The sequence below is a fragment of the Podarcis gaigeae genome (assembly GCF_964106915.1).
Source record: "Podarcis gaigeae genome assembly, chromosome: 15".
In the NCBI taxonomy this organism is placed as follows: domain Eukaryota; kingdom Metazoa; phylum Chordata; class Lepidosauria; order Squamata; family Lacertidae; genus Podarcis; species Podarcis gaigeae.
Window position 1 is genome coordinate 10,457,417 of NC_139692.1, and position 26,847 is coordinate 10,484,263.

Here is a 26,847-nt window from a genome sequence, read left to right on the forward strand (position 1 = left end):
TGCTCTCACCAGAATACCATTTTCATACAAAGCACCCCTCTTGCTTCAGTCAAAAGGAGCCATCCATTTTCCCTGGGCGGAGGGTTGGGTTGCGCCCTCATTTATATCACAGTGCCAGTAAAGGAGGACCCACTTCTGGTTTTCAAAATTGGTCCTCAGGTTTCTGTTCATATTGGCAGGGGTTTTCCTGTTTTCTTTTAGAAGTAAAGGCTAGGTTTCCCCACCCCACCCCAACCAAAGGTACATCAGTTCCACCCGAAAATCGGCAAAACGAAAACAAAAGTTTCATTTAGTTAAATTAAGCTAAATGGAAAGGGTGCCAGATTTAGAGCGCTGAGTTGCTCGGCTCGGGTTATAAACAGCTGTGCTACACTTTGGACTTGAGAAATATTTATCTCCAATTAACTCTGTATTGGCTCTTCCCCCCCTAGGATTAAGCCAGTCTCTACCTGGAAAAGAATCTTATCTGAGCTTTATTCCTGACAGTGACATGGCTGCTTAGTGTACTGTGTCTGTTCTTTTCCTCCAAGAAGGGAAAAGACCATTTGTCAGTGATGCAGTTTTTAATGTGGGCCAAGCTTTGGCTTTGGGTGGGATTCTGCTAATGGGGCCTGTCAGCAGAAGCCCCACACAAGGACTTCTGCTTCTGCAACGGGGGGGGGGGAGGGGGCCTCCTCCAAAATTGGTTCAGGGTGCTTGGGGGAAGACAACACTGGGGGGGAGGAGAGGAACTCGGCCCAACAAGGTGGTAAAGCAAATCCTCCAGAATAAGCACATGGAGAACACCCGGGAACTGTAGTTTGTGAAGGATGCTGGGGATTGTAGCTCTGCGAGGTCAGCACCCTGCAGTCATGAATTCTTCGAGGGACATTGCGATGCTGTGACTGTCAACGTGGTTTAAGAGTGCTTGCAATGTGCAGTGTGGAGGCAAACTGAGATTAACGTTTATGTACCACTTGACATTTTTAATACTGAGTTTAGTCTAATAGCGGCAGGTTTACCTTGGTCACCCTGAGAGCCCACAAACACCACAGTGTGTGAGTCATAGCAAGTTGTGTTTTAGTGCAAATCTAAGCCTTACCTGTGAACTCCTTCCCACCTGAGATTAGACAAGTACCCTCCCTTGCAGAAGTTTAGAGGCATGACCAAATCTTCCTTGTTCAGGCATTTCAAGCTAGAGTATTGTACTATGATAATTTTTATTGTTTTGTTGTCCCATTTCGTGTGGATTGTTTTTATGCACACCGCTTAGAAATGTGAATCATGAAGCAACATATAAATATCTTAAACCAACGAGGGGAGCTGCCACATCCATACTTCTGGTTCTCAGTTTCTGCTTTTATTAAAATGTGGATAGCAAAGCTTTCTACTTTACCGTTTCCTTTCTAAACGTGCACAACTTCTTAAATGGCATCCTTTCTTGTCATGGTCTAGGATTACGGTTTTTAGAGCAGGAAGTGTGTTTGGGCAGCGGAGGAAGGGAGTAGACTTATTTTTCTAACTGCCTCTTATTTTCAGGACGGGTGGGGAGAATCAGAAAGGCCTGACTTTTTCTCAGCAACTTTGCACAGCTAGCTAAGACGGCCAATTCATCTTGAAACCACTTACGAGCTGGGGCCTCCATGCGCTTGATTGGTTTGTGAAAGAATTTGCAGAAGCAATGGGGTTGTTTTTTTAATCATGTTGAAAAAGCCTTGGGAAGCACCATGAAAACTCAACTTTCATCTCGTACGAAGCACAGCAAAGCAGACATTTCCCTTGATGCCCATCTTGTAGGCATGTGGTTTTATAGCTTTTTATCGGATTGAGTGGCTTTTTGAAGAGGGGGGTAAGCCAATATATATAATCTGCCTCCAATTATGTGAATGCAGTTTTGGTTCCAGTGCTTGTGCATCCTCCAGTCTTGTAGAGCAGGGATAGTCTGTCGAGGGCCACATCCCCTTGGGAATCATCTGTTGGGGGCCGCACACTAGCAGTGGTGAGCTAAAAGTGAGTGAGACTATCCCTTTTCTTTCTGTTTCGGAGTTATAGTTTCAGCAGCATCTGAACAGCCAGAGGTTTCCCCCCAAACCTGTCCCATAGGGCACATTAGGGAAATGGCTGCATCCAGTGCTTTTTTCTAAAAAAAAATGTTTAGGGGTACTCTCATTTTGACTCAAGAAAATCACCATTTTATAGTTCAAATCGGGAAAAATAAATACAGCAAATGGACAAAAGCACAAAGATTCACAAAATGTCTGGGGGTATGTGTACCCCTGCTTGTTGTTGTCGTTTAGTCGTGTCCGATTCTTCATGACCCCATGGACCAGAGCACGCCAGGCACTTCTGTCTTCCACTGCCTTCTGCAGTTTGGTCAAACTCATGTTAGTGGCTTCGAGAACACTGTCCAGCCATCTCGTTCTCTGTCGTCCCCTTCTCCTTGTGGCCTCCATCTTTCCCAACATCAGGGTCTTTTCCAGGGAGTCTTCTCTTCCCATGAGGTGGCCAAAGTATTGGAGCCTCAGCTTCAGGATCTGTCCTTCCAGTGAGCACTCAGGGCTGATTTCCTTCAGAATGGACAGGTTTGATCTTCTTGCAGTCCATGGGACTCTCAAGAGTCTCCTCCAGCACCATAATTCAAAAGCATGAATTCTTTGGTGATCAGCCTTCTTTATGGTCCAGCTCTCACTTCCATACATCACTACTGGGAAAACCATAGCTTTGCACACCCCCAGAAAAAAAGTACTGGCTGTATCTCTTCGATGGAGCACTTGGTTTTGTGTGCAATGAGCCTGGTCCAACCTCCCTCCCCCCCCCCCACTTTTTTGGCAAGACAGCACCATGGTGACATTTGTCACCACTGCAGAAGCCAGAGGCAAGCGCTTTCGTCTCCTTCTGTATCCATTACCTGATGAAGGACAGGCTCTGGCACATGTGTATCTTGCATTTATCAATTAACTTGCAAAACACTCAATAAATGCAAGACACACATGAGATGGGAACTCTTGAACTGTAGCTTAACTGTTTCCCATCATTTTAGTCTGAAAGCTAGTAGTTTTTATTTTAATTGTTTTTGTGAAACGGAAATACAAAAAACACTTATCATTGATTTATTGGGTTGTTACCTTGTTCTTCCTCCAAGAAGCACATAGGGGTTTTCCCACCCCTTTCTTTACAATTCTAGGAGATAGAGAGAGCCAGCCACTATTTTGGCATACAGTTGATGGGGATGGGGTTGCCAACTGATCAGAAGAAAGAAACCTGGCGGCTTGACTTTTAACCGCCACTTGTTCTGCAGGAATCAGCAGATGAACTTTCTCGTGCCAGGGAGTTGTGTTATTATTACCTGTCTATGGGTTAAATCTGTGGATTAAGGAATTGGTTGGCAGCAGTTGTTGCTTAAATATTCGCAAGTCTACTAGCCACAGGCAAGCCAGTGAATGGCAAATTACAATGTAGGCTGGTAGATTTTCTCCTCCCCCCCCCCCCGCCCCCCAATAGCAGAAGCACTATACATGGTGTTCTTGCAAAATGCCTCAGGCACAACTGCTGGAAAGTACCGCATTTTTCGCTCTATAAGACGCACCAGACCATAAGACGCACCTAGTTTTTGGAGGAGCAAAACAAGAAAAAAAATATTCTGAATCCCAAAAGCTAGAACAGCAAAAGGGATCGCTGTGCAGCGAAAGCAGCGATCCCTCTTGCTGTTCTGGCTTCTGGGATAGCCGCGCAGCCTGCATTCGCTCCATAAGACGCACACACATTTCCCCTTACTTTTTAGGAGGGAAAAAGTGAGTCTTATAGAGCAAAAAATACGGTATTTTTGAACTAATTTCATCTCCCCCCCACCCCAAACAAACAAACAAAACAAAGACCCACTTAGGCATGAATTCGATTTGTGCTTTTTCTCTTTCTCCTTTTACATCTTTGGTGGGCCAGGATGCAACCCAGAACCCGGGAAGGAGATAAAGTCTCTTCCCTTGCAGCCCCCGTGTCCAGACTGGTCCTTGCCTCCTTTCCTGCTGTATGCTCTTGCACTCCCAGCCACACACCAAAACTGGCTGAGAGAAAGCTTTCTCCTTCCTATGAAAAGCATAAGCAGTATGACAGCATCTCTCTACTTCTTCCCGTCCCCCACCCTTCTAACCAGCCATCCTGCATCACTTTGCAAAGATTGAGCATCTTTCTCGTTTTAATTTCTGGGGAAGCGGGGCTTGTGGTCACTCCCAGGTGAGGCAGTGGCTTTGTTTGGGGGAAATGGGGTTTCAAAGTGACAGTGGGGAGCTGGTGTCAGATTATATGTCCTGGTAGGCTCAGAACTTAAGGTCCTTTGCACGTGCAACCTTCGCTTGTTGGGGGTTCGCATACGAAACTTACATCCAGCTGCTCCTGGATGCAAAAAAAAAGTGCAAAAGGGGAAAAATGTGGATAACACAAAAGCCTAATTTCAAGTCCTGCTTTGAACCAGCTGAGACCCTTCTGGGTGCCTGGAATTTGTTGAGCCTTTATAACTTAGCATATACCATATTTTTCGCTCTATGAGACGCACCAGACCACAAGACGCACCTAGTTTTTGGAGGAGGAAAACAAGAAAAAAAATATTCTGAATCTGCAGTGAAAGCAGCAATCCCTCTTGCTGTTCTGGCTTCTGGGATAGCTGCGCAGCCTGCATTCGCTCCATAAGACGCACACACATTTCCCCTTACTTTTTAGGAGGGAAAAAGTGAGTCTTATAGAGCAAAAAATACGGCACCTTAGGATTCAGGAATAGGCAATTTGCGGTCCTCCACATGTTGTCTGACTTCAACTCGTACCATCCCTGGGTGGCTGAAGGACCTTGGAATCCCACCAACATCTGGAGAGCTCAGATTCTCTGTTCCTTGGCCTCAGTATGCTTAAAGAACTACAGTTCCCAAAATTCTTTTGGGGAAAACCCACAACTGTTTAAAATGGTATAATACTGCTTTAAATGTATAGTGTAGATGGAGCCCTTCAATTTTTTTTTTATTTTTTTTTTGCACTCCATATATCTAAGAGTCACTGTCCTGTTCAGCACACGCTCTCCGCTTTGTCTGCATTGCTAGGATGTTCATCCTCTGGTTAAGCATTTCTTTCTTAATAAAGCATGTGTGAATATGCACTTCAATTGCAATCCTCCAGATACATAGATCTGACATCCCGTAATTTACTGCAAAAACAAGAGGAAAGGAAGTCTAGATGTACAAAATCCTGATTTTATTAGGCTCGGCGCATTTCAGTCAGAATCTACACCAGGGGCATTGTACATTTATAAGAGATGTCTAGCTGTTGAAATAGATTGTTGATAAAGTGTGCATAAAGAGGCAAAAGTGTGTAGCGAACAATAATAGTACAAACTATGGAAAGGGGCAGCAGTCGTATGAAACATGCCAGAACTGAAGTTTGATTCTGTCACTCAAAACAAACACCGCCAGCATTGCCAGAAAAATCTCCTCTCTCCTTTCCCTAAAACAAACAACCAATTCAGCTGAACTGACCCTGCAAAACAAAAACATTCTGCTCTCCAAATGTTCCGTTGAAAAGTAATTCCTGAAACTAAGCCCAGAGTAGTCTCTTTATTGCTCGGTCCCCTTTATGAATGTAAGATTTAGAACTGTGTCTGAATTAGGCCATCTTAGCTGCCCCTCTCCCTTTGTAGCATTTTCCTCTTCAAAGTCAATTTTCCAAGTTTCTTCGAAATCATAGGCTTATGAGAGCTTTTAGGTGCATTTTGTCAATAGGGATACTTCTCATGTTGCAACAACACATTCCCTAATACAAGCACACATGGGAGGGTTTTTTAAAATTATTTTTTTAAAAAATTAATGAAAGGGTTAACTTCTTCCCTGTCTGGCTAGTTGTGTGTTTGAAGCTCGTAACCCTGTAATGAGAACACTTGTGTTTCTCAATTCAGTGGCACAGTTTTGGGAGTCACAGTTTACTTGCAACAAAACATTTGGAAAACACAACACTGTAAGCCTATAATGGCTTACCATGAACACATAGCTTGCTCCTCCGTGCTTTGCAAGCAGGAACAGCAACCTATGTTCCACATCCAAACCAGGGTTAGTGTTGTTATTTTGCTCCAGGACCAGGGTTTTATAAAACCAAGGTTCGTTCTTCGCTTCCCAATCATTGTTTGTTTGAGAGGAACAAATCACAATTACCCCGTTTTGATATTAACACTAAACCAGGGGAAGGGAAGCAGGTGTGATTTGTGAGTTCACGGGAAACCAATAACTGGGGCTTGCCACAGTGTGTGAATGCACAGTTCTCTTGAATTGTGTGGGATTTCTTCCTCAGGAGTAAGGCACCTTATCATAATGTACGGAGCACAGGCAGCCATTTTGAGATAATGTGTGTGTGTGTGTGTGTTGGGTAATGAGAATGCAGTTTTAATTCTGGTATGATTTATATATTTTAGCTGCCCCTTTCCGTTGTTTGTATAACTGTTGTATGTCTCGTGTTTTACCTCATTTTCCAAAGAACTTCAGTGGATATATACAGTGTAATTTACTGTTCATGGGGGGGGGGTGTCTTTCAGTGCCCTTTAGGTGAAAAATAGAACTGGGCTTCTGCACCTTTCATTGCTGTGAAGAATAAAGAATTGTGTCTGTTCCATGATAATTAAAGTTGCAAGAGCACCCCGTTCACTTTTGTATCTGGATACTGTAGTGCTTAACTCTTCTATTCCCTTTACCCATTGTAAGTGATTTGCTGACACAATAAATGAGACCTATCTCAGATATCCGCTGCGGCCTGAACCCCCAAAAAGCTCCAAATGCAGATGGGGACCCCTGTTTAGTTTGCATCCCCCGCCCCCATTCCTACCTTCTAATACCCTGAAAATCATTTATTTTGTTGTATGTTTTTGGTTCTTTTAACCTGCCTTTTTTTAAAAAAAAAATCACAGCAGCTCACATAAAATAGCAATCAGAGCCACTTAAGGCCATTTAAAAGCATCCAATTAAAACATCAAAGGAAAAAACCACCAGACAAAACCCCCCAAAAGTCAGCCGGGGGAGCGTGCAGACAGCACCCGGTCTTAACAATATTAGCAATTAGCCAGCCCCCTTGAAAGCAGAAGAAATAAAAGTGTTTTTGCCCTTCTCCTAAGAGTCAGGAAGGGGGGAGGAGAGAGAGAGAGAGGTTAGCTTGGCAGGGTTCCTGGGGCAGCCCTCGCTCGCCTCCCCTCCCTCAAATGCATGAGTAAATGAGGGGCCTGTTGCTGGGTCTGCTCCCAACCCTTTCCCCCTCCCTGGCTCTCAGTCTGATTCCACTGACTCCTCTTTCACCCAGCAGATGGTGGAATGGAATGTCCCCACTCCTCTCTCCCGGCTCCCTTTGCTGGTGGAAACCTCCTTCCCCGCCCCAGGAAAAGCGTATGCTCAGAAGGTCCCAGAACATCAGTGGCTAGAGAACACCATCGGGAGCGCAGAACGCTTTCCTAGTTGGTCCTCCATCTCTCTCTGGTGGAATGAATAGTGAGAAGCAGCCAGAGGTGGCAGTTTCTCCCTTTCGTTTGGTCCCCAAATGAAAAGATGCCTCTGCTTTTGGGGCCCCCCCAAAAAACAGAGGCAGCTGCGAATAGGCTCTGTAATTGGCCCTGGTCAACAACCAGCCCCGTAGGAGCAGAGGTGGCTTTTTGGACTTTGCCAACCCTCCTCTTCACTCCCGTGACCTAGAAAATGTGGGGTGCAGGCAAGGGATTCCTACTTTCCCAGCTCCAAGCTGAGGGCGCTTGGTTCACTCAGGCTCCCCACACCTACCTTTTCTTCCTTCAGAACCGGATCCTTAAAACCTTGCTGGAGCGGTTCTTGCCAAACACACTTTCCTATCTCTCTCAGCAGTCCCAACAATATATTCCCATAGCCTAAAACCTAAAGGCAAAGAGGGAAAAATAAGTTGAGCTAGGCTGAGATTCTGTCCAGAATTGAGTCTCCCCTTCTTTTTGACTCTCCTGTATGGCTGACCTCAAGGAAGTCACCTGGTGGATAGGGTGATTCCCTTTCCCATGTGCAGAGCAAAGATTTTAGCATATGAACAGGGCTGGTATCAGAAATCAGCATTGTTCGGAGCCCACTGAAGCCCATACCTCAGTTGGGTGGCCCCGCTGCCAACCCCTGGAGCACCTAGGCTGAGCTCCAGCTCTCTTTATCTTAACCAGGGTTTCCCAAACTTGGGTCTCCAGCTGTTTGTGGACTACAGTTCCCATCATCCCCAGTGACGTAGTGTGGGGGGTGCAGGGGGGGCCGGCCGCACCCGGCGCAACATCTGGGGGTTAGGGTGCGCAAATCCACGGGTTAGGGGGTGCAAATTACTTGCCTTGCCCCGGGTGCTGACAACCCACGCTACGCCACTGATCATCCCATTGGCCCTGCTAGCTAGGGATGATGGGAGTTGTAGTCCAAAGCCAGCTGGAGACCCAAGTTTGGGAAAGCCTTCTCTAGACCTTGGGACTCTGCCCAGGCTACTCTCCTTCCGGGTTACGCTCCTTAGTGGCTGTGCTCCACTCCTGGAGTTCTTTTGCTTGGCTGGAAAGGGACCTTGAACTGTGATGATGCCTCTTAACTAGCCTGGACAGAGAGACATGTGGCTAGCACAGATCGAAGGTAGCCACCTGTACAAAGACAGAGAGGTTGCATTTTTGGCACCACGTCTGCTTTTTGCTCCTGGCTGTGCCCACCACAGGTGTGTGGCCCTTGGAAGTTTGCCCACGAGGGTTTGCGGGATCCTGTGAAGCAATGAAGAAAAGGATGCTTCTGCGCATACCCAGAATGAGTGGGGGAACCTGTGGTCCTCCAGAGGTTGTTGGACTCCATTTCTCTTCAGCCCTAGCCAACTTAGCCAATGGTCAGGGTTGTGGTCCAGTAGCATCTGGAGAACCACAGGTTCCCTGCCCTCGACGTAAAGGGACCCCTGACCATTAGGTCCAGTCATGGCCGACTCTGGGCTTGCGGTGCTCATCTCGCTTTACTGGCCGAGGGAGCCGGCGTACAGCTTCTGGGTCATGTGGCCAGCATGACTAAGCCGCTTCTGGCGAACCAGAGCAGCGCACGGAAACACTGTTTACCTTCCTGCCGGAGCCGTACCTATTTATCTACGTGCTTTCAAGCTGCTAGGTGGGCAGGAGCCGGACTGAACAACGGGAGCTCATCCCGTCGTGGGGATTCGAACCGCCGACCTTCTGATCGGCAAGCCCTAGTATTTTTTACCTATTACCACAATCATCCTCCACATATTCAGGACTGAGAAGGGTGGGGGTTTGTACCCAGCATGACTTCAGGCAGGCTGTAAAGCTTATACTGTTAGCCTCTGCATCCTAGTACAGTGGTACCTCAGGTTACAGACTCCGCTAACCCAGAAATAGTGCTTCAGGTTAAGAACTTTGCTTCAGGATGAGAACAGAAATTGTGCTCCGGCGGCGTGGCAGCAGCAGGAGGCCCCCATTAGCTAAAGTGGTGCTTCAGGTTAAGAACAGACCTTCAGAACGAATTAAGTACTTAACCCGAGGTACCACTGTATTGTCTATTCTGCATGCTTCCAGACGGGGGCTGTTTTCAGTTGGGATTCAGCCACACGCTGGTAAATTCAAGTTGTGCAGTTCAAGCTGAGTTGGAGGACTCTTGCGCAGCAAACCTGCTTCCCCTAAGATTTGGATCTTTTGCGATAAGGAAAGTAACGGAGAACCCGCACTGAGAAGTTTGGGGGGAGCGATTGCATTGTTGCAACAGTACCTCGCAAATTCGGAGCGAATGCCAAAGTCGCCTGATGTCGCTACTCAAAAGATACCTTTGCTAAACCTGGGAAGTGCCCCAGCGGGCTGGCTGTGGTTCTTCAAGGTCTCCTGGCAGAGATGCTTTTCAGCTGCAGATTCAGGAGTTGGAACTGGGGACTCGCTGCCTCCAAAAACACGTGCTCCCTTGCTTGGTTACGGGTCACCCTGTCCCTCTAAAAGGTAGCCACCCACTGCCCCGTGTTCTGTAAAAGGGCAAGCTGCTTCGCAGGGCGAAACGAAGGAAGTAACACACGCCCGGTTCCGTTTCCCGAGCAGCAAGGGTTGTGATGGGCCTGGCCGTGCTCACAGGACAGAGGCAGCATGTGGCTGGCCGTCATGCTGCCTTGGCCGGCTCAGAGTTGCGTCTGTGTGGATGCTGCGCGGGCAGCAGAGAGTTAATCTGGCGTAACTAGGCCAGCCCTCTGGTCCGCGCCTGCCAGGACCTTGTTTTGCCATATCTGGGCAGTACGCCAAGTTCCTTCTGGCCGCTGTATAAAGTTGACGTAGTCAGAGCGAAAAGCCTCTGCTGAACAAATGCGACCACTTCCCCTCCGGAAAACTGGGAGCAAGCTGGGGGGGGGGAGAATGTCATTGGGGAGGGGGCAGAACTCCCATTGGCTGGCTGGCGGTTTACCTGTCCAGCACAGAAATCAAGTGACCTGCTGTCTAAGGTGGAGAGACTTCTCCTGATCTGGAACGAAAAGGCTAAAAGGCATCTGCAGGGAGAGGACACCAGGTTTTGCCACCCACTCGTGGCCTTGGCTGTCTGAGGATAAGAGTGTATATAAGGACACAAGGCATCTCTGGGCTGTATCATAGAGAGAGTACTTGTCTGTACCTTATTTCCAGAGAGGCAGCCATGTTAGTCTCTTGCAGCAAAGTCTCTGGCAGTCTTGTGGCACCTCAAGGACTTAGGCCCCATCTGCACTATATATTTAAAGCCATATCCTATGGCACAACAACATTTCATTTTGTGTTTTTTTATTTATTTGTTGGATTTACATGCCACTCTTTAAAAAGATCTCAGGGCGGTTCACAAAATAGAAACATGAGATAAGAGCACAACCAGGGGTGCAAATGTGAACAAAATATTGGGGGGCCCAGGTAAGCCCCAGCTTTTGCAATTGATCACATAACCCTAACCCTTTTGAATGTCCATCCACTTTAGGGAGTCCCAGGACCCCTAAAATATTGTATTGGGGGGCAAAGAGTTGGCTCCTATGAGCACAACAATAAGGGGGCCAAAGATAAACCAGAATGTGTGAGAAATTATGGGATTTCAGCATTGACAAAACAGTGTGGCTGCCCCCAAACTTTGGCAAACACACACAGTCTTCAACGTGGGATCACGTGTCAATCCCTGTTTGCAGGGAGCTGTAGCAATTGTAACTCTGTAAGGGAAAGAGGGGGACACGGGTGGGTTAAACCACAGAGCCTAGGACTTGCCGATCAAAAGGTCGGTAGTTCGAATCCCCGCCACGGGGTGAGCTTCCATTGCACGGTCCCTGCTCCTGCCAACCTAGCAGTTCGAAAGCACGTCAAAGTGCAAGTAGATAAATAGGTACTGCTTCGGTGGGAAGGTAAACGGCATTTCCGTGCGCTGCTCTGGTTCGCCAGAAGTGACTTTGTCATGCTGGCCACATGACCTGGAAGCTGTACGCCGGCTCCCTTGGCCAATAAAGCAAGATGAGCGCCACAACCCCAGAGTCGGCCACGACTGGACCTAATGGTCAGGGGTCCCTTTACCTTTAAGGGAAAGAGGGGCCTCCTAACAATTTTCAGCACTCTTTGAGGGATGTCATGACTGTTTAAAGTAGTACCATAGTACTTTCAATATGTGGTGTGGATGTAGCCTCAGACTAAGGCAGTGTTTCTCAAACTTGGGTCTCCAGCTGTTGTTGGACAACAACTTCCATCATCCCTGATCTCTGGTTCTGCTAGCTAGGGATGCTGGGGGACCCAAGCTTGAGAAACACTGAACTAAGAGGTAAACTTGGGCTCACATGAAACACGCTGAATGACCTAGGAACAATCTCTCTCTCTCCCTCTCTGCTGGGCAGAGCTATAGGACATCCTGGTGGGTTGCTTTCGGAAGCAGCTGGTGGTGCCTTGTGTATATGGCACTGTGTGAAGGGCAGATTGTCTGCCTTGTGAAGAGAAGGTCCCAGGTTCTGTCCCTAGCATCTCTAGGAAGCGCTTGGGAGAGACCCCTGCCTGGTCAGTGTAGATAATTCTAAACTAGATGGACCAATGTTCTGACTCAGCATGAGGCAGCTTCCTCTGTCCCTGTGTGTGTTTTGCTTCTTGAAAGACCAAGGGCTGAGACGTAAAGTGGATTTCATGTGGAACATCAACCTGATCTAAGTCTCTGTGCTAGGCTTTCCTCACTAGTTCTTCAGGCAAGGCAAGCTCAATTGCCTTGAGGAACACCTTTTGATTTATTACTGTGGGTCAGCTTGACCTGACCTGAGAGTGTTCCAGCCACCAAGCTTAGCCCGATTCCTGTTACATGCTGTCTGGGAGAACATGGTTTTAATCTCTCTCTCTCTCTCTCTCTCTTTGTTTCTCAATAGCCCAACTAGAGCCGTGACACTGAAGAGGCTACTTGCTCCTCGGATTGGTGTTGCCTTGGAAGATCCTGCTCCCATCCCTGTCGCCTTTCTGTAGCCAATGAATTCAATGAACCCAATGAAACCATCGCTCCCGCCCACCCCACATGGGTAAGTATGGCCAAGCTTGCCACACACGTCTGTATTCCTTCATGCACCTCTTTCTCTGTCTTACCCTTGGGAATAAACTGAGTCAACAAAGAGGCATCAGAAATGGATAGGCGATTGAGATGCTATGTAGCTCAAAGATAGAGCCCCGACTTTGCATGGAGAAAGTCTCGTGATTTCAACCCTTGATATCTGGAAGTGAAAACAATAGCCCTTCCCTGCGGTTTGCCCTCTGGCAATTGGAATTTTGAAGATACGCGGCACCTGAACATGGAGGTTCACTTTACCTAACATAATGCACACCTGTTGATGTTGCAGCTGCTGAGCGATCAACAGGCGCACGTGTGCATTCACTCTTGTATTCCCCCTCCTGCGTAAGCATCAGTCCTGCATTTTCTTGCTCTGCTTTGGGCCGCTTGCCCACTCTTCCTGTGGTCCAGCAATCCCCACCTGCCTCCTGCCAGGCTTTTCTGCCACTTCCCCAAAGGCTCCTAATTAAAACCTTGTGCGTTGTTTGTTGCTTTTCCTAGTGATGGTTCATATGCCTACGAGTCAGTTCCTTGGCAACAGAATACCAGTCAGCCTGCAGGATCTCTCTCAGTGGTAACCACGGTGTGGGGAGTCAGCAACACATCCCAGAGTCAGGTACCTTCCGCATTCTTCCAAAATGATGGGGTGGGGCGGGGAGGTGGTGTGTCTGGGCTGCGTGTTTTCGGCCATCTTGGTAATCAGTCCCTAAAATGGGCGAGGAACCTTTTTTTTACCCTACTCCAAGGACTGCATTTCCTTCCAGGAAAACTTCTTGGGGGGGGGGGCACATGGGAGGGCAGAAGCTAAAGTGGCCAGGGCAATGAATGGAGATTTCCCCTTTTGTAGGCTCCATTCAGATAAGCGAGCGTCCTTATCAGAGTTGAAGGGTGCATTCCATCCAGGCCAAAGAGGGGTGTCCTGGGGAGAGGAGGTGTGGTCTGGGGAGAGTCTCAAGGGCCAGACAGAGAGGCCTGGAGGGCCAGAGTTTCCCCAGCCCTGCCCTACAAGACTACACTGCCATCAAAACTGCCTAGTTAACCTAATGAAAGAAAGAAAGAAAGAAAGAAAGAAAGAAAGAAAGAAAGAAAGAAAGATAGAGATAGAGATAGAGATAGAGATAGAGATAGAGATAGAGATAGAGATAGAGATAGAGATAGATAGATAGATGATATAGATAGATGATAGATAGATAGATTACTGCCTTATACCCAGCTCAGGGCAGTTCACAGAACAAAATCAAAATATAAAACTGCAAAATATATAATCAAAATATAAACTTACAGCCCAATAACCCCTCCCCTCCAAAAAAAAAAAAATTTAAAAAGGGCTTAGGATGTCAGGGAATACAATGACAGTGTCAGCTCTAGTTTGTTTTGCCATTTGTGCTCTCCTTGGGCAAAAAAAGCCTCCCTGAGTAGTCTTATCTCCTTCATGCTGCTGCTGCCCATTTGCTTGCCCTGCCCCTCTGGGAGCTGCCCAGAGGGAGCTGGCAACATGAATGGAGGCTGTCGTTCCTTCTTCTCACTCCTGTCTCTGCTTACGGGTCTGGAGATGGCAACAAGGAGCCAGAGGGGGCAGTGACTCCAGGGGTTGGCAGTGGGCCCCTTGCCAGGCCACGGATCTTCAGCAGGTGCCCAGTGGCACTGGCCCCTGATGCCAGTCCTGCTACCTCTGCACCTTTTACCACGTCTGTTTTATGCTGCTTTTATAATTAAGTGTTTTAAAGTGTTTTAAATTTGTTGTTAGCCACCCTGAGCCCGGTTTTTGAACCAGGAAGGGTGGGGTATAAATAAATTATTATTATTATTATTATTATTATTATTATTATTATTATTATTTCCTCACTTGGGCTCTTCAACCTCTGCAGGTTTTTGGAAACCCCATGGGCCCTGGGGGGAACACCTCTGGCAACCCCATGATGCCCAGCGTGGCCAGCAGCGGCTCTGGAATGAACTCGCCTCAGTTCATGGGACAGCAGCCTTTCCCAGAGGGGTCTACCAACAAGGGCTACGTGCAGCCGGGGATGTACAGTCGCAACACTTACCCCGGAGGTCCGGGCTTCACCACAAGGTAGGTTCTGGACTAGCAGATCAACCTTGGTCCATCGTGTATTGCCTGCCTGCCTGCCTGGGTCGCAGCAGGCATCAGCTTAGGTCAGAGGAACGAAAGCACTTCTGCACACAGCACGTTGTTAAACGGTGGAACTCACTCCCGCAAGATGTGGTGCTGGCCACGAACTTGCGTGATTTAGAGGATTAGAGAGATCCATGGAAGATAAAACTATTGTGGCTTCTAGCATGCCTCTGAATATCAGTTGAAGAGCACTGAAGAGCGTGCAGTTGCATTCAGGTCCTGCTTGGTGGGTTCCCAAAGGTGTGCCTTTGGCCTGATGCAGACGTTCTTTTTATGTAGAAGTCATTCTCCCCAATGTGAGAAGAAAGAAGGGGTGCCTCTTTAAAGACAGGGCTTGCCATCTGGAATTTTTAAAGTGCTTTTATTGAAGTTAGTCGTCTTATTTAATTGGGGGCACCATTTTAGCAAATTATGGGTGCAGTCCTATACTTGCTTTCCTGGTTCTAAGCCTCATTGCACTCCAGGGAACTTTGTCTTTAGCCAACGCCTGTAAGATGGTGCTGCGAAAGTCTTTCTAAGCGTAGTCCTGTACACAAAATTGCTTGGGAGCGGTGAGTCCTGTTGGACGCAGTGGGACTTAATTTCTGAATAAACATGCACAGGATTGCTTTGTTAATCAGTTTGTGAAACTGATTAAACATTGCATCCCTGATTATTATTCGTTTGTGTGGGGCCAGGAAGAACCTCACTCAACCTACTCCACCCCCCCAAAAAAAGCATTTGCCAGAAGGGTGGCTTGCTTGAGCCATTTGATTTGTGTATTTTGAATTTCTAACCTACCTATTCACAATAAATCCGATGAATAAAATGCGCATCCAGAATATTACATATTACAAATGAATATAACAGCCCCCAGGCCTGCTCAACCCCAGCTGTTTAATTTTTCTCCTAAACAAGAAGGTCTCACAGTGCTTCTGGAAAACTGTTTAAACCATTAGGAATTTGATGGGTCTGTTCCAGGTAGTTTCACAACCGTGGTTCAGTCACCAAGAATGTATCTCAATATACAATCTTGCAGTACAGATCTGTTGTATTGCGTATGCTCTGAAGTGGTGTTTTTGTGTTTTTTTAAACAGTCAACCAATATATAGATTTCATGAAATAAATAAATACATAGTCAGAGGCTGTTCCGGATGCATTTTGAAGATCTGATTTTTGCAGATTATATTTGCAGGGATCACTTGACCCAGCAAGTTGCGGATGATACATTTTTTTAAAAGCCTGCTTTTCTCCAGTCTACGTTTATACAGCAATTTCACAATAGAAAGGGGAGAGCAATGGCTGCTGATAGGAAGACGATGCTCCTGTTTTGTTGGTGTGTGGCTCCTTCACCCCCGTCGGCCAAGAACACACTGATATCTCCACTCTCCCCTTTCTGTTCTTCCTGGGAGTAGAAGGGAGTTTGCTTGCTTCTTTGGAATCCTAAAACAGAAGGGGATTTTTTAAAAGGGGGGCAGGAATCCTTCTTTAAGGAAGCTGCCCTATGTTGAGTCAGAACATTCATCCATCCAGTTCAGTATTGGCTACACTGACTGGCAGCAGTGCCCCCCAGCACTAATGGAACAGTATCAGGGATTGGACTTGCAGCTTAGGCTTGCAAAGCAGTTGGTCTGCATCCATAGCTCTTCCCCTTGTAGCAACCTCTTAACATGTGAATCAACGCTCTGCGTGGTGGGAGAACAAGACGCTCAGTGGGTGCGTGGGGAGTTGAGCTGTCAGACGCCTGTCACTTGCTGCGTAGTCATCCCATTCCCCCTGTGGCCGCCACTGAGCGTGTGGGGGAAAGGGCATGAGCGTGTGACTAAGCATGGTTTGCCAGCTCATGGTTGCCAGCTCATGGTCACCAGGCCTGGTTTCCCAATCACCAAGACACATCGCTCTTCTAGCGTTATCCGACTCCAGCCGGGCTTCCCTATACATTCCAGAAGGACCGTGGTGTTACTGCTTTCCCTGATGTAAGAGGCCAAATGGAAGTCATAATTCATCAGGGATCCATCAGTTGGCAGGGCAGTCTCCTTAAGGAAAAAGGGCAGTGGTAGCTGGTGCCCATTGGTGCAGAAAGCGGGAAGCCCCATCGTTCAGCCCAGACACTGAGGTCCAGCTCCGAGGGCCTTCTGGCGGTCCCCTCACTGCGAGAAGTCAGGTTACAGGGAACCAGGCAGGGGGCCTTCTTGGTAGTGGCACCCGCCCTGTGGAACACCCTCCCACCAGATGTCAAGGAAATCTGACTTTTAGAAGACATCTGAAGGCAGCCCTGTTTAGGGAAGTTTTTCATGTTTGATGTTTGATAGTGTTTTTCATATTCTGTTGGGAGCCGCCCAGAGTGGCTGGAGAAAGCCAGCCAGATGGGCGGGTACAAATAATCTATTATTATTATTATTATTATTATTATTATTATTATTATTATTATTAATGCCCTTCAGAACCAACTCATTCTAATTTTGTCCCCATCCACCTCCCTTCTGAGTTCTACAAGAGGAGACAGGGCTGACAATCTGTGCCACCATGTGGGCTGGTTGTAAGTAGGACGGTGGACCAAACTTGATGGAGCAGCGCCCCCATTTCCCCTAATGAACCAGCCTCCACTGGAGAAAGAAGTAGGAGAGTCGCCTTCTGCCCATCCTGTTCCACAAGAGGCTCCCTGGATCTAACCCTTTGCTTTCTTAAAAAAGATTTTGAGGACATCCCTCTTTTCCCACTTTGAATACCAGGTTCTTCTGCCCATGGAGTAGATGTGTGTGGCCTGGTCTGTGAGACACCCCCACCCCACCCCCTACTTCCCTCAGTTCCAGTCTTTGGTTTCTCTAAGAATGCTGTTTTCTGCATGTTACAAAGTTGTATAGATCCTCAAACTATTTAGCTGATTCTTATCAATAAAAAGTTTGTGCATGTTTATTCTAAACCTGCCAAGAAGTCCAATTCGCTTTGTTGCGTCTTCAGATACTTTGTAAAGGGTTCCCATTCATCCTTAAAGCCACAGTTATCCTTGTCCCGTAGCTTATATGTCAATTTTCCCAGTTCTGCATAGTCCATCAATTTTTCTTGCCATGATTCTTTAGTTGGGGTTTCTTCAGTCTTCCATCCTTGTGCTACCAGAACTCTCGCGGCCGTTGTCGCATACATGAAGATGTTCTTCAACTTTTTTGGCCGATCTTTCCCTAAAATCCCTAATAAAAATGCTTCAGGTTTTTTAACAAATGTTAAATGGAACATTTTCTTCAATTCGTTGTATATTATTTCCCAAATTTTTTTAATTACCTTACAATCCCACCACATATGATAAAATGTCCCCTCCTTTTCCTTACACTTCCAACATATATTTGAACTAGTTTTGTACATTTTCCCTAACTGCACTGGTGTTGTGTACCATCTGTACATCATCTTCATGTAATTCTCCTTCAATAGGGAACAATCTGTAAATTTTAAGTCAGTTTTCCCTAATTTTTCCCAATCATCCATCATAATGTTGTGACCTACATCTTGTGCTCATTTAATCATAACTGATTTTACCTCTTCATCTTTCATCTCCCATTCTAATAGTACTCTTTTTCTTTTCCAGTTATGCAGGCAGCCCAAATGGCCCCGGGGGAATGGGCATTCCTTCACACACTGGGCGACCCCCTGCAGACTTCACCCAAGCAGCTGCCGCCGCCGCTGTTGCAGCCGCCGCCGCCACGGCCACAGCCACGGCCACCGCCACCGTGGCCGCCCTGCAAGAGAAGCAAAGCCAGGAACTCAGCCAGTATGGAGCGGTAAGATGCAGGCGGCGCGATTTCAGCGCTTGATAACTCCCGGGGGGTTTCGAGGGTGAAGAGCGGAGCTCACAGGATGTAACTTGCAGCCGGGGAAATAGCGTGAAGCCAAAGGAGTACCATCTGTTCTGTAATGGTTATAGGGGTTGCTCATGTGTAAGTTGCCGCCACTCCTGGCTAGGTTACCGGGTTAAACCCTTTCTGTCTGGACAGCCCTTCACTTCGTGGCTGTCTCAGTCGCTGGCAGAATCCGTCAGTGGGCGTTTCTTGAACTTCTTCCAGCAAAGACATTCTTTGACGCCAAGTCTCCGCCTACTCTCCCTGCGCGGAAGTCTTCTGCGCAGGGTGGGTGTGGGCAGCAGAGGACCCGTGCTCTCCCTGCTGGTCTCCGGCGAGGAGTCCTGGAGCCCCCTCGCCGATTCCCCCATCTGCCCCCCTTCACCCCTGGTGTTACGCTGATTTCCTTCCCCAGCAGATGGGCTGCCTCTCTCCCTGCTGGGCCCCTCTCCAGCATCGCTCTGGAGCCTTGCCTCCGCCTCTAGCTCCGATGGCAGTTCCCTGACATGTTGCAATGCTATAATGAAAGGCCAAGGGCCTTGAATTTGCTCAGAGTGAAGTGGCACCTTCCCAGAGGGTGAGGGTGATCTTTCTCTCTCTCTCTCTCTCTCTCTCTCTCTCTCTCTCTCTCTCTAAATAAGTTTTATTTGATTTTACAAATATAGAATTATAAGAGTACAAAGCACATATCCATATTTAGAGATTTCTAGACTTCCCACCTTCGCCTCCATGGGTCCAGTTGCCAACCTTTTCTGCTGCATATTGTTCTATAATCCATATTGTATATCACTCCATTTTGTCCATAGTACCTGCAGCATTACAAGTGTTACTGCGATCCTGCTAATGTTTTCATCTGCTTACAATGGTCTCCCAGACAAATTATAAATTTCCCCCATTTTTTATTAAAGTTTTGGTCTTCTTGGTCTTTTCCCACCTGTGAGTCAGTTGCAGCTGTAGCGGGAAATGGTGAGATGGGCCCTGCTTTGGGTGGCAGATCAGGATTGCACCTTCATGGGTGACCAAAGAGATTGCATCCCCTATGAACTTCAGATGAATATACAGAGCGGCCTAATGCTGGCCTGGTTCACAGGATCTAATCGTGGTTTAATAAGCCGCAATATGCACAAGCTCCGTGTCTTTGGGTGCAGCCCCTTCACTTTTCCCTTTTCTGCGAAAAGGGGAACAAGCCAGGAAGGCACACTTAACCATAGCTTCCTGTTCTGTGCAAACCAGGAAACTATGGTTAATGGCTTCCAAACAAGCCAAGATTCATCAACCAGCTTTAAAAATTAAGATTTTCCTGCTTTGTTGTTTGCCACCCTGGGCTCCTTTGGGAGGAAGGGCAGAATAGAAATAATCATTGTATTATAATAATAATAATTTTAAACCTTAGCCATTGTTTCCTGGTTTGTGGAGAGCAGGAAACTATGGTTAGCTTTGTCTTCCTGGCTTGTTTCTCTGCTCGCTGAAAGGGAGGAGTGAAGTGGGGTGTTGCATGCAGCTTATGCCATGATTTCATTGTGTGAAAACAGCCATTGAGTCAGACAGTTGGTCCCTCCAGCCCAGCATCTACACTGACCTCCAGGATCTCAGGTGAAGAAAGATTTCCCATCACCTGTCCCCTACTTTTTTATTAAAAAAAGATGCCGGGGATTGATGCCAGGGTGGAGAGGAGGCTTGGCTGTGGCAGATACATGGGAACAGTGATGTGACATAGTCATTAGTGTTAGACTCAGACCTGGGAGACCAGGGCTTAATTGCTGGCTCAGCTATGAAGCTCACAAGGTGGCCTTGGGCCATAGGCTTGTTGTGAAGATCAACTTGGGCAAGGGAGCATGAAGAAGAAGAAGAAGAGTTTGGATTTGATATCCCGCCTTTCACTCCCCTTCAGGAGTCTCAAAGCGGCTAACAACCTCCTTTCCCTTCCTCCCCCACAACAAACACTCTGTGAGGTGAGTGGGGCTGAGAGACTTCACAGAAGTGTGACTGGCCCAAGGTCACCCAGCAGCTGCATGTGGAGGAGCGGAGACACGAACCCAGTTCCCCAGATTATGTGACTGCCGCTCTTAACCACTACACCACACAGCACATTGCACTCTTTGGAGATAGGATGTAAATAAAACAATACAGAAGAATGAATATTCATTGTTAGGGACCAGCACTGTATTCTCTCAACCCTTGCTTCCACACAGGGCTTGGTTTCCTATCACATTGTGCTAACCTTTCTTTCTTATTTTTTCCCCTTGAAGATGGGAGCTGGACAGCCCTTCAACAACCAGTTTCTTCCTCACTCGGGGCCGCGAGGGCCATCCGTGCCCCCTGGGATGAATCCTGCCAACATGGGCGGCGTGATGGGTGCTTCTGGGATGTCTCCCATGAGCATGAACGCAGCGAGGGCGCCTGCCATGAGCGCCCTGTATGGCAGCCAGCGGATGCCCCAGCATGGCTACCCTGGTCCCCCGCAAGGCCAACCGATGCCCAGGCAAAGCGTCAAGAGGACATATTCCAATGAGGTGAGGTCAGGGTGCGGGAGGAGATAAATAGGTACTGCTGCAGTGGGAAGGTAAATGGCGTTTCCTTTCGCTCCAGCACTCGTCACGGTGTCCCGTTGTGCCAGAAGCAGTTTTGTCATGCTGGCCACATGACCTGGAAAGCTGTCTGTGGACAAACGCCGGCTCCCTTGGCCTGAAAGCTAGATGAGCGCCGCAGCCCCAGAGTTGCCATTGACTGGACATATCCGTCCAGGGGTCCTTTACCTTTTAGGTGGTCTGACTCCATATAATGGAGCTTCCTATCTTCCTAACTTATTGGTGGAAATTGCAAGGAAGCTAGTTTGGGCTAATTATTAGGAGGCACTGCATACCAAGCTGCTGCCCATGCTTGCTGTGTCCCGTCAAATCTATTAATGCGTGCTCATGTTAAAAACATGGCCGTAGACAGCAATACCACCCACCAGCAGTGTTGGTAGCACTTTCAGCCGCTGCTGCCATGACCACTTGGCTGTTTTCTGCTATAAGGTACTTCCTCATATAAGGAAATGAGCCCTGAGTGCTCACTGGAAGGACAGATTCTAAAGCTTAGACTCCAATACTTTGGCCACCTCATGAGAAGAGAAGACTCCCTGGAAAAGACCCTGATGTTGGGAAAGATGGAGGGAACAAGGAGAAGGCGACAACAGAGGACGAGATGGTTGGACAGTGTTCTTGAAGCTACCAGCATGAGTTTGACCAAACTGCGGGAGGCAGTGGTAGACCAGAGTGCCTGGCGTGCTATGGTCCATGGGGTCACGAAGAGTCGGACACGACTAAACAACAACAACAACAACTTCTTCCTCATATGCCTACCTAAGGTCCTATCTGCACCAGCTCATTAGCCTATAATGGCCCTGGTTAGCATCCTTTTTTCCCCATGCAAGTTACAACCACATCAAAAAAGAGCCTCTGCTGCTCCCAGTATGCTTTGGGTTAAATGTCTGTCTTCCTTTTCATCCTGTGTGTAGCTCCCTCCTCTCCTGTTTTATTAGCGGAGTCTTTGTCCTTAAAAAAGAGGAAACGAATAGAAAGAAATTAGGTTGATTTGTACATGTCTACCCATTCACCACAACTCATTCTGCTCAATTTGTTTTTAGGTGGGAGGGAAAACATCTGTAACATTTACGGCTTTGCCTTTCTATTTCACAACTCCATGGAGACATCGTAGGGCTGCTTCCATTCCTCCCTGTTTCATTTCGCACCGTGCACCGAGGTTTCTGGCGTGGGTGTAATTGCACATAGCCTATGCTATTTTAGCTATTGCTTTTTTAAAAAGACAAATATAATAATAAGCAGAACAATGACGTCCAGAATTCTTACAAGGGAAATGTATGTATGTACGAGAAATGTGCAGGCCTGTAGCCCTTCTGAGGTTGCTGGAATCCGAACTTCCATCAGCCCCAGCCAAGCATGGCCAGTGATCAGGGATGATGGTAGCTGACAGTCCCAACAACATCCGAGAAGAGTACAGGTTCCCCACGCCTGCTGTCTTAAGGCTGTTTCCTGTGTTCCACGGTCCACCCCCCTACCCCACCCATAATCCTGAAGTCCTTTGGCTTGGGGAAAGCATGGGACCCCATGAAAGATATACCGTATTTTTTGCTCTATAAGTCTCACTTTTTCCCTCCTAAAAGTAAGGGGAAATGTGTGTGCGTCTTATGGAGCGAATGCAGGCTGCGCAGCTATCACAGAAGTCAGAACAGCAAGAGGGATTGCTGCTTTCACTGTGCAGCAATCCCTCTTGCTGTTCTGGCTTCTGAGATTCAGAATATATTTTTTTCTTGTTTTCCTTCTCCAAAAACTAGGTGCGTCTCATGGTCTGGTGCATCTTATAGAGCGAAAAATACAGTAATCAGCAACAAACCATACACTCAGCCTATTTGAAGACACCCACTCTTGTAAAGGTTGTGGTGGAAAGAAAGAAGGATTGCACTTAGTCATGCTGGAAAGGAATATTTTAAGAATATTACAGGCCTGAGAGGCAAGACTGAGATACGGATATGCCTCGAGGTTCAGACTGGGAAGCCCTAAAATCAAAATTACAACTCGGCAGACAATTTGATCGTTTTTTATTTTAGTTTTTTATTCTTGCTGGATTATGATTTGATATGTTAATTGGATGTTTTTTATTGGAAAATTAATTAACGCTCTAACAACAATAACAAAAAGAATATTACAGGCCAATCTGAGGAGGAGGGAACTTGTAGCTACAGCACAACGCGCGACATCTGTTCCGATTGCTTACCGCAGAGATTGGCACTTGGCAGACAGAAAGTGGCAAACACATAGCATCGGCAATGACAGCGCTGACAAGATCGTTCTCCTTTGATTTCCGATGAATTAGTCAGCACTCCCAACTTCTAGACTCGTAGGCCGTTTACAGATGTAACGCTAAAGGTTTGGTGTTAAGGACCTAAGAGTCCTGGATCAGACCAAAGGCCCATCTAACCTAGTATCCTGTTCTCACAGTAGCCAACCAAATGTGTGCAAGAAGCCCACAAGCAGGTCTTGAGTGCAGCATCACTCTACCCACTTGTAATCACTAGCAGCTGGCATTCAGAGACAAAGTGCCTCTGACACGAAGGTAGCACTTAGCCATTGAGACTAGCAGCCATGAATTTGTTTAATCCCCTTCTAAAGATATTTTGCGGTAGTGAACCCCACAGTTTCACTACACTGTGTGAAGAAGTACTTCCGTTTGTTAGTAAAGAAATAGTGCCCTGCCATCCTAATTCTCTACCTTTGCTCTTTCTTCCAGGGTTATCCAGGACAGCAGTACATGCAGAGTGGCCAGTATCCCTCTCAAGCTGGGCAGTATGCCCCCACTGCCCCCCAGCCATCTGCTCCGTCCCCTTCGTATCCTGGCCACAGGATGCCCATGCAACAAGGAATGAGCCAGTATCTCTCTGGCTCTGGCACTGGTGGACCATACTATAAGGTACCCAGTTACCATGGAAACAGCTTCCCAAGATTCTCTCGGGATGCGTGGAGGAAATTCAGCCTCCTTTCAGAGAAAGAGAACCCCCCCAGTAGTAGTCATAAATGTGTCAGGAGTAGATCCAGCCTAAGTGAAGGTGATGTAATGCGTGTCACTTTGGTTTGACCTATGGCACCTGAATGCTCTGTCGCCTGGGTCTGCCCTTTCCCTTGGTGATTTAATGCTTCCATCTTTTTGAGATCCCTAGCTTTTGGCCCAAAGAGATCCTAAGAAAGTAAGCCCCAGCAACACTGGTTGCTCATCGCTTTTGTATAAAGGGTTGAGGGGCGGCGTGGAACGGCAGGCGGAAGACAAGGGCTTCCACCAAAGTTACCCAGTAAACCAGGGGTGGAAATATGCCAAGAACCACCCCACCCCAAGCAGCCACCCTTAAGGTGAAAGAGCCACTGTGTCACTTAGCCAGATACCCCGACCAGAAGACGATGGGTAGTATCCCACTGCAAAGGGCTGAGAGGGGGAAGTATGACTAGGCTAAGGCAGTTTTTTGTCTTGAGAATAAGGATGGTCCAGGGAAACACATTCTTCTGGTACCAGTCTTTCAACTTCTCCTTTCCAGCCTACGGATCAGTTCAACGGTCAAAATGCCAACTTCAATGGAGGCAACTTCAACAGCTACGGACAGGCTACTATGAATGGGGTGAGTCTATGACTATTCCGCTCCTTCAAGACTTATCTAGGCATGTTGCAATGATGTGGAAGCCAGTTACTCACCTCTAGTCTTTCTCAGGGAATTCTTTTGTGTTTCCTTAAGTTTTGCAAAGCCCTAATGGTACTCTTGGGATGTGGGTGGCGCTGTGGTCCAAACCACAGAGCCTAGGACTTGCCGATCGAAAGGTTGGCGGTTCGAATCCCCGCCACGGAGTGAGCTCTTGTTGCTTGGTCCATGCTCCTGCCAACCTAGCAGTTCGAAAGCACGCCAAAGTGCAAGTAGATAAATAGGTACTGCTCCGGCGGGAAGGTAAATGGCGTTTCTGTGCGCTGCTTTGGTTCGCCAGAAGAGGCTTAGTCATGCTGGCTACATGACCCAGAAGCTGTATGCTGGCTCCATCGGCCAATAAAGCAAGATGAGCGCTGCAGCCCCAGAGTCAGTCACTACTGGACCTAATGGTCAGGGGCCCCTTTACCTTTTAATGGCACTCTTGGTGGTTGTAGTCCATAAACTCAATAGGGATTCATTCCCCAGCTGCCAGATGTCCTCTTTGGACTGATTTTTCTCCTGCTAAATCAGAGGTGGGCAACCTGCAGCCCAGGGGTCTCCTTTGGCCTTTTTTCTAATTTTGTGGGCTCATTGGCCCAATGTCATGCAGGTGTTAAGGAATCATGGAATTGCAGAGTTGGAAGGGACCACAAGGGCCATCTAGTCCAACCCTCTGCAATGCAGGAATCTTTTTGCCCAACGTGGGGCTCAAATTCATGACCCTGAGATTATGACCGTCATGCTCTAAGAGTGTGGCAGAGAGAGAGAGGGAGAGAGAGAACTGGGTGCCAACCCACCACTGTCATATGGTCCCCAATAGCTTACCTCCCAAGGAAATGCAGGCCTTGAAGGAATAAAAGTTGATGTGCTAAACCATAACTTAGCATGATGTGTGTCAGAACAAACCGCATGCAATCAGAGGGGAATTTGAAAGTTTTCACTTAACCTCAGTTTATCATGTCAGATGGGCTGATAAACTGTGGTTAACAATAACTGGGATTAGTTTCGAAGAAGTTACCTTCAGGCCGCAATTACTGACTCGCCATTGTTAAGATTAATCCCAGTTCCTGGATCTGGACAACAAGGCAAACTGTGACCAATCAAAAGCAGAAGAAAAAGCTTCTATGCTCCTACTTCTGGTTTCATGGGATCAGCAGCAGCGCACAAACCCACAGCTCTCTGAGGCTCCTTCCTCTTTGTGCACATCACACCAAACCAGGATTTAGTGGGATGTGGGAATGCAGTCACGCTGTCACTGTCCATTAGCCGCGTGGCTTTCAACATGTGCCCTGCTTCATCAAGCTAGCCTGATGTTTTGATTCTTCTTTCAGCCTGGAAGATCCATGCCTGGTTACCCCAGCTCCCCACTACCTGGGAATCCCACCCCTCCAATGACACCTGGCAGCAACATCCCGCCATACATGTCCCCAGGGCAAGACGTGAAGTCCCCGTTCCTTCCAGACATCAAACCCAACATCAACTCTTTGCATCCGTCTCCCTCTGGTAAGTCTTTGTTTAATATTGAGACCCCTGGGTTCTGGCTGATTTACCTCCACACTCCCACTGGGTTCAAGGGGAATCGTTTGCAAAAGGCCCAAGGGATTCTTAGGGGCCTTGAATGTCCCTTAATTGTTTTTTTTTTTTTTTTTAAGATCCCCTTTTTCCAGTAATCAGATGATCCACCTGATCTTAGGAGGCTATATAGCCAGTCATTAAACTGGGAGGGGCAAACCTTTTAACTGAAGTCAACTTTCTCAAAAACAGTATGACTCCTTAGGCTCCTTCCTTTCTGTATCGTGTGGTAGTTCTCAAGAGCAAATGAGAGTACCCTTTGAGCACCATCCCCAACACCAGCTTTGAACACAAAGACCCACAGAAAGGCAATATTGGTAGCTGTAGCAATCTTTTATGGGATTCCCTTCCTTTGGGAGGTTTCCCAGAGCCCTTACCTGAGTGCAGGCCTGAATTATTAACAGCACTTCTGTTTGTACAGTCCTTTGGTGACTGTAGATGAGAAACAAGTGTTATTTTAATTTATTCTTGGTTTTATATTAACTTTAATAAAATGGTTCTGCTCCACTCTGGAACGCTAAGCTTAAACCAAATAGCTACACTGGACGCTCATTGAACATGGACTATAAGGTACCTCTTCTGATT

General features: G+C 47.4%; 1 protein-coding gene and 1 long non-coding RNA gene across 2 annotated transcripts in view; one reads left to right on the forward strand and one right to left on the reverse strand.

Moving 5' to 3' along the window:
* ZMIZ2 (zinc finger MIZ-type containing 2) overlaps positions 1 to 26,847 on the forward strand; it is a 104,936-nt gene that overhangs the window by 57,996 nt on the left and 20,093 nt on the right. The window contains exons 2-9 of the mRNA XM_083713481.1: positions 12,349 to 12,495; positions 13,023 to 13,137; positions 14,390 to 14,592; positions 18,215 to 18,407; positions 20,714 to 20,977; positions 23,754 to 23,933; positions 24,550 to 24,630; positions 26,022 to 26,193. Of these exons, the coding sequence (XP_083569607.1) occupies positions 12,446 to 12,495; positions 13,023 to 13,137; positions 14,390 to 14,592; positions 18,215 to 18,407; positions 20,714 to 20,977; positions 23,754 to 23,933; positions 24,550 to 24,630; positions 26,022 to 26,193 (1,258 nt within the window). The 5' untranslated portion in view covers positions 12,349 to 12,445. The remainder of the gene's footprint in view (positions 1 to 12,348; positions 12,496 to 13,022; positions 13,138 to 14,389; positions 14,593 to 18,214; positions 18,408 to 20,713; positions 20,978 to 23,753; positions 23,934 to 24,549; positions 24,631 to 26,021; positions 26,194 to 26,847) is intronic.
* LOC310832248 overlaps positions 21,784 to 26,847 on the reverse strand; it is a 51,710-nt gene continuing 46,646 nt past the window's right edge. The window contains exon 3 of the long non-coding RNA XR_014558197.1: positions 21,784 to 22,000. This is a non-coding gene — a long non-coding RNA (uncharacterized lncRNA). The remainder of the gene's footprint in view (positions 22,001 to 26,847) is intronic.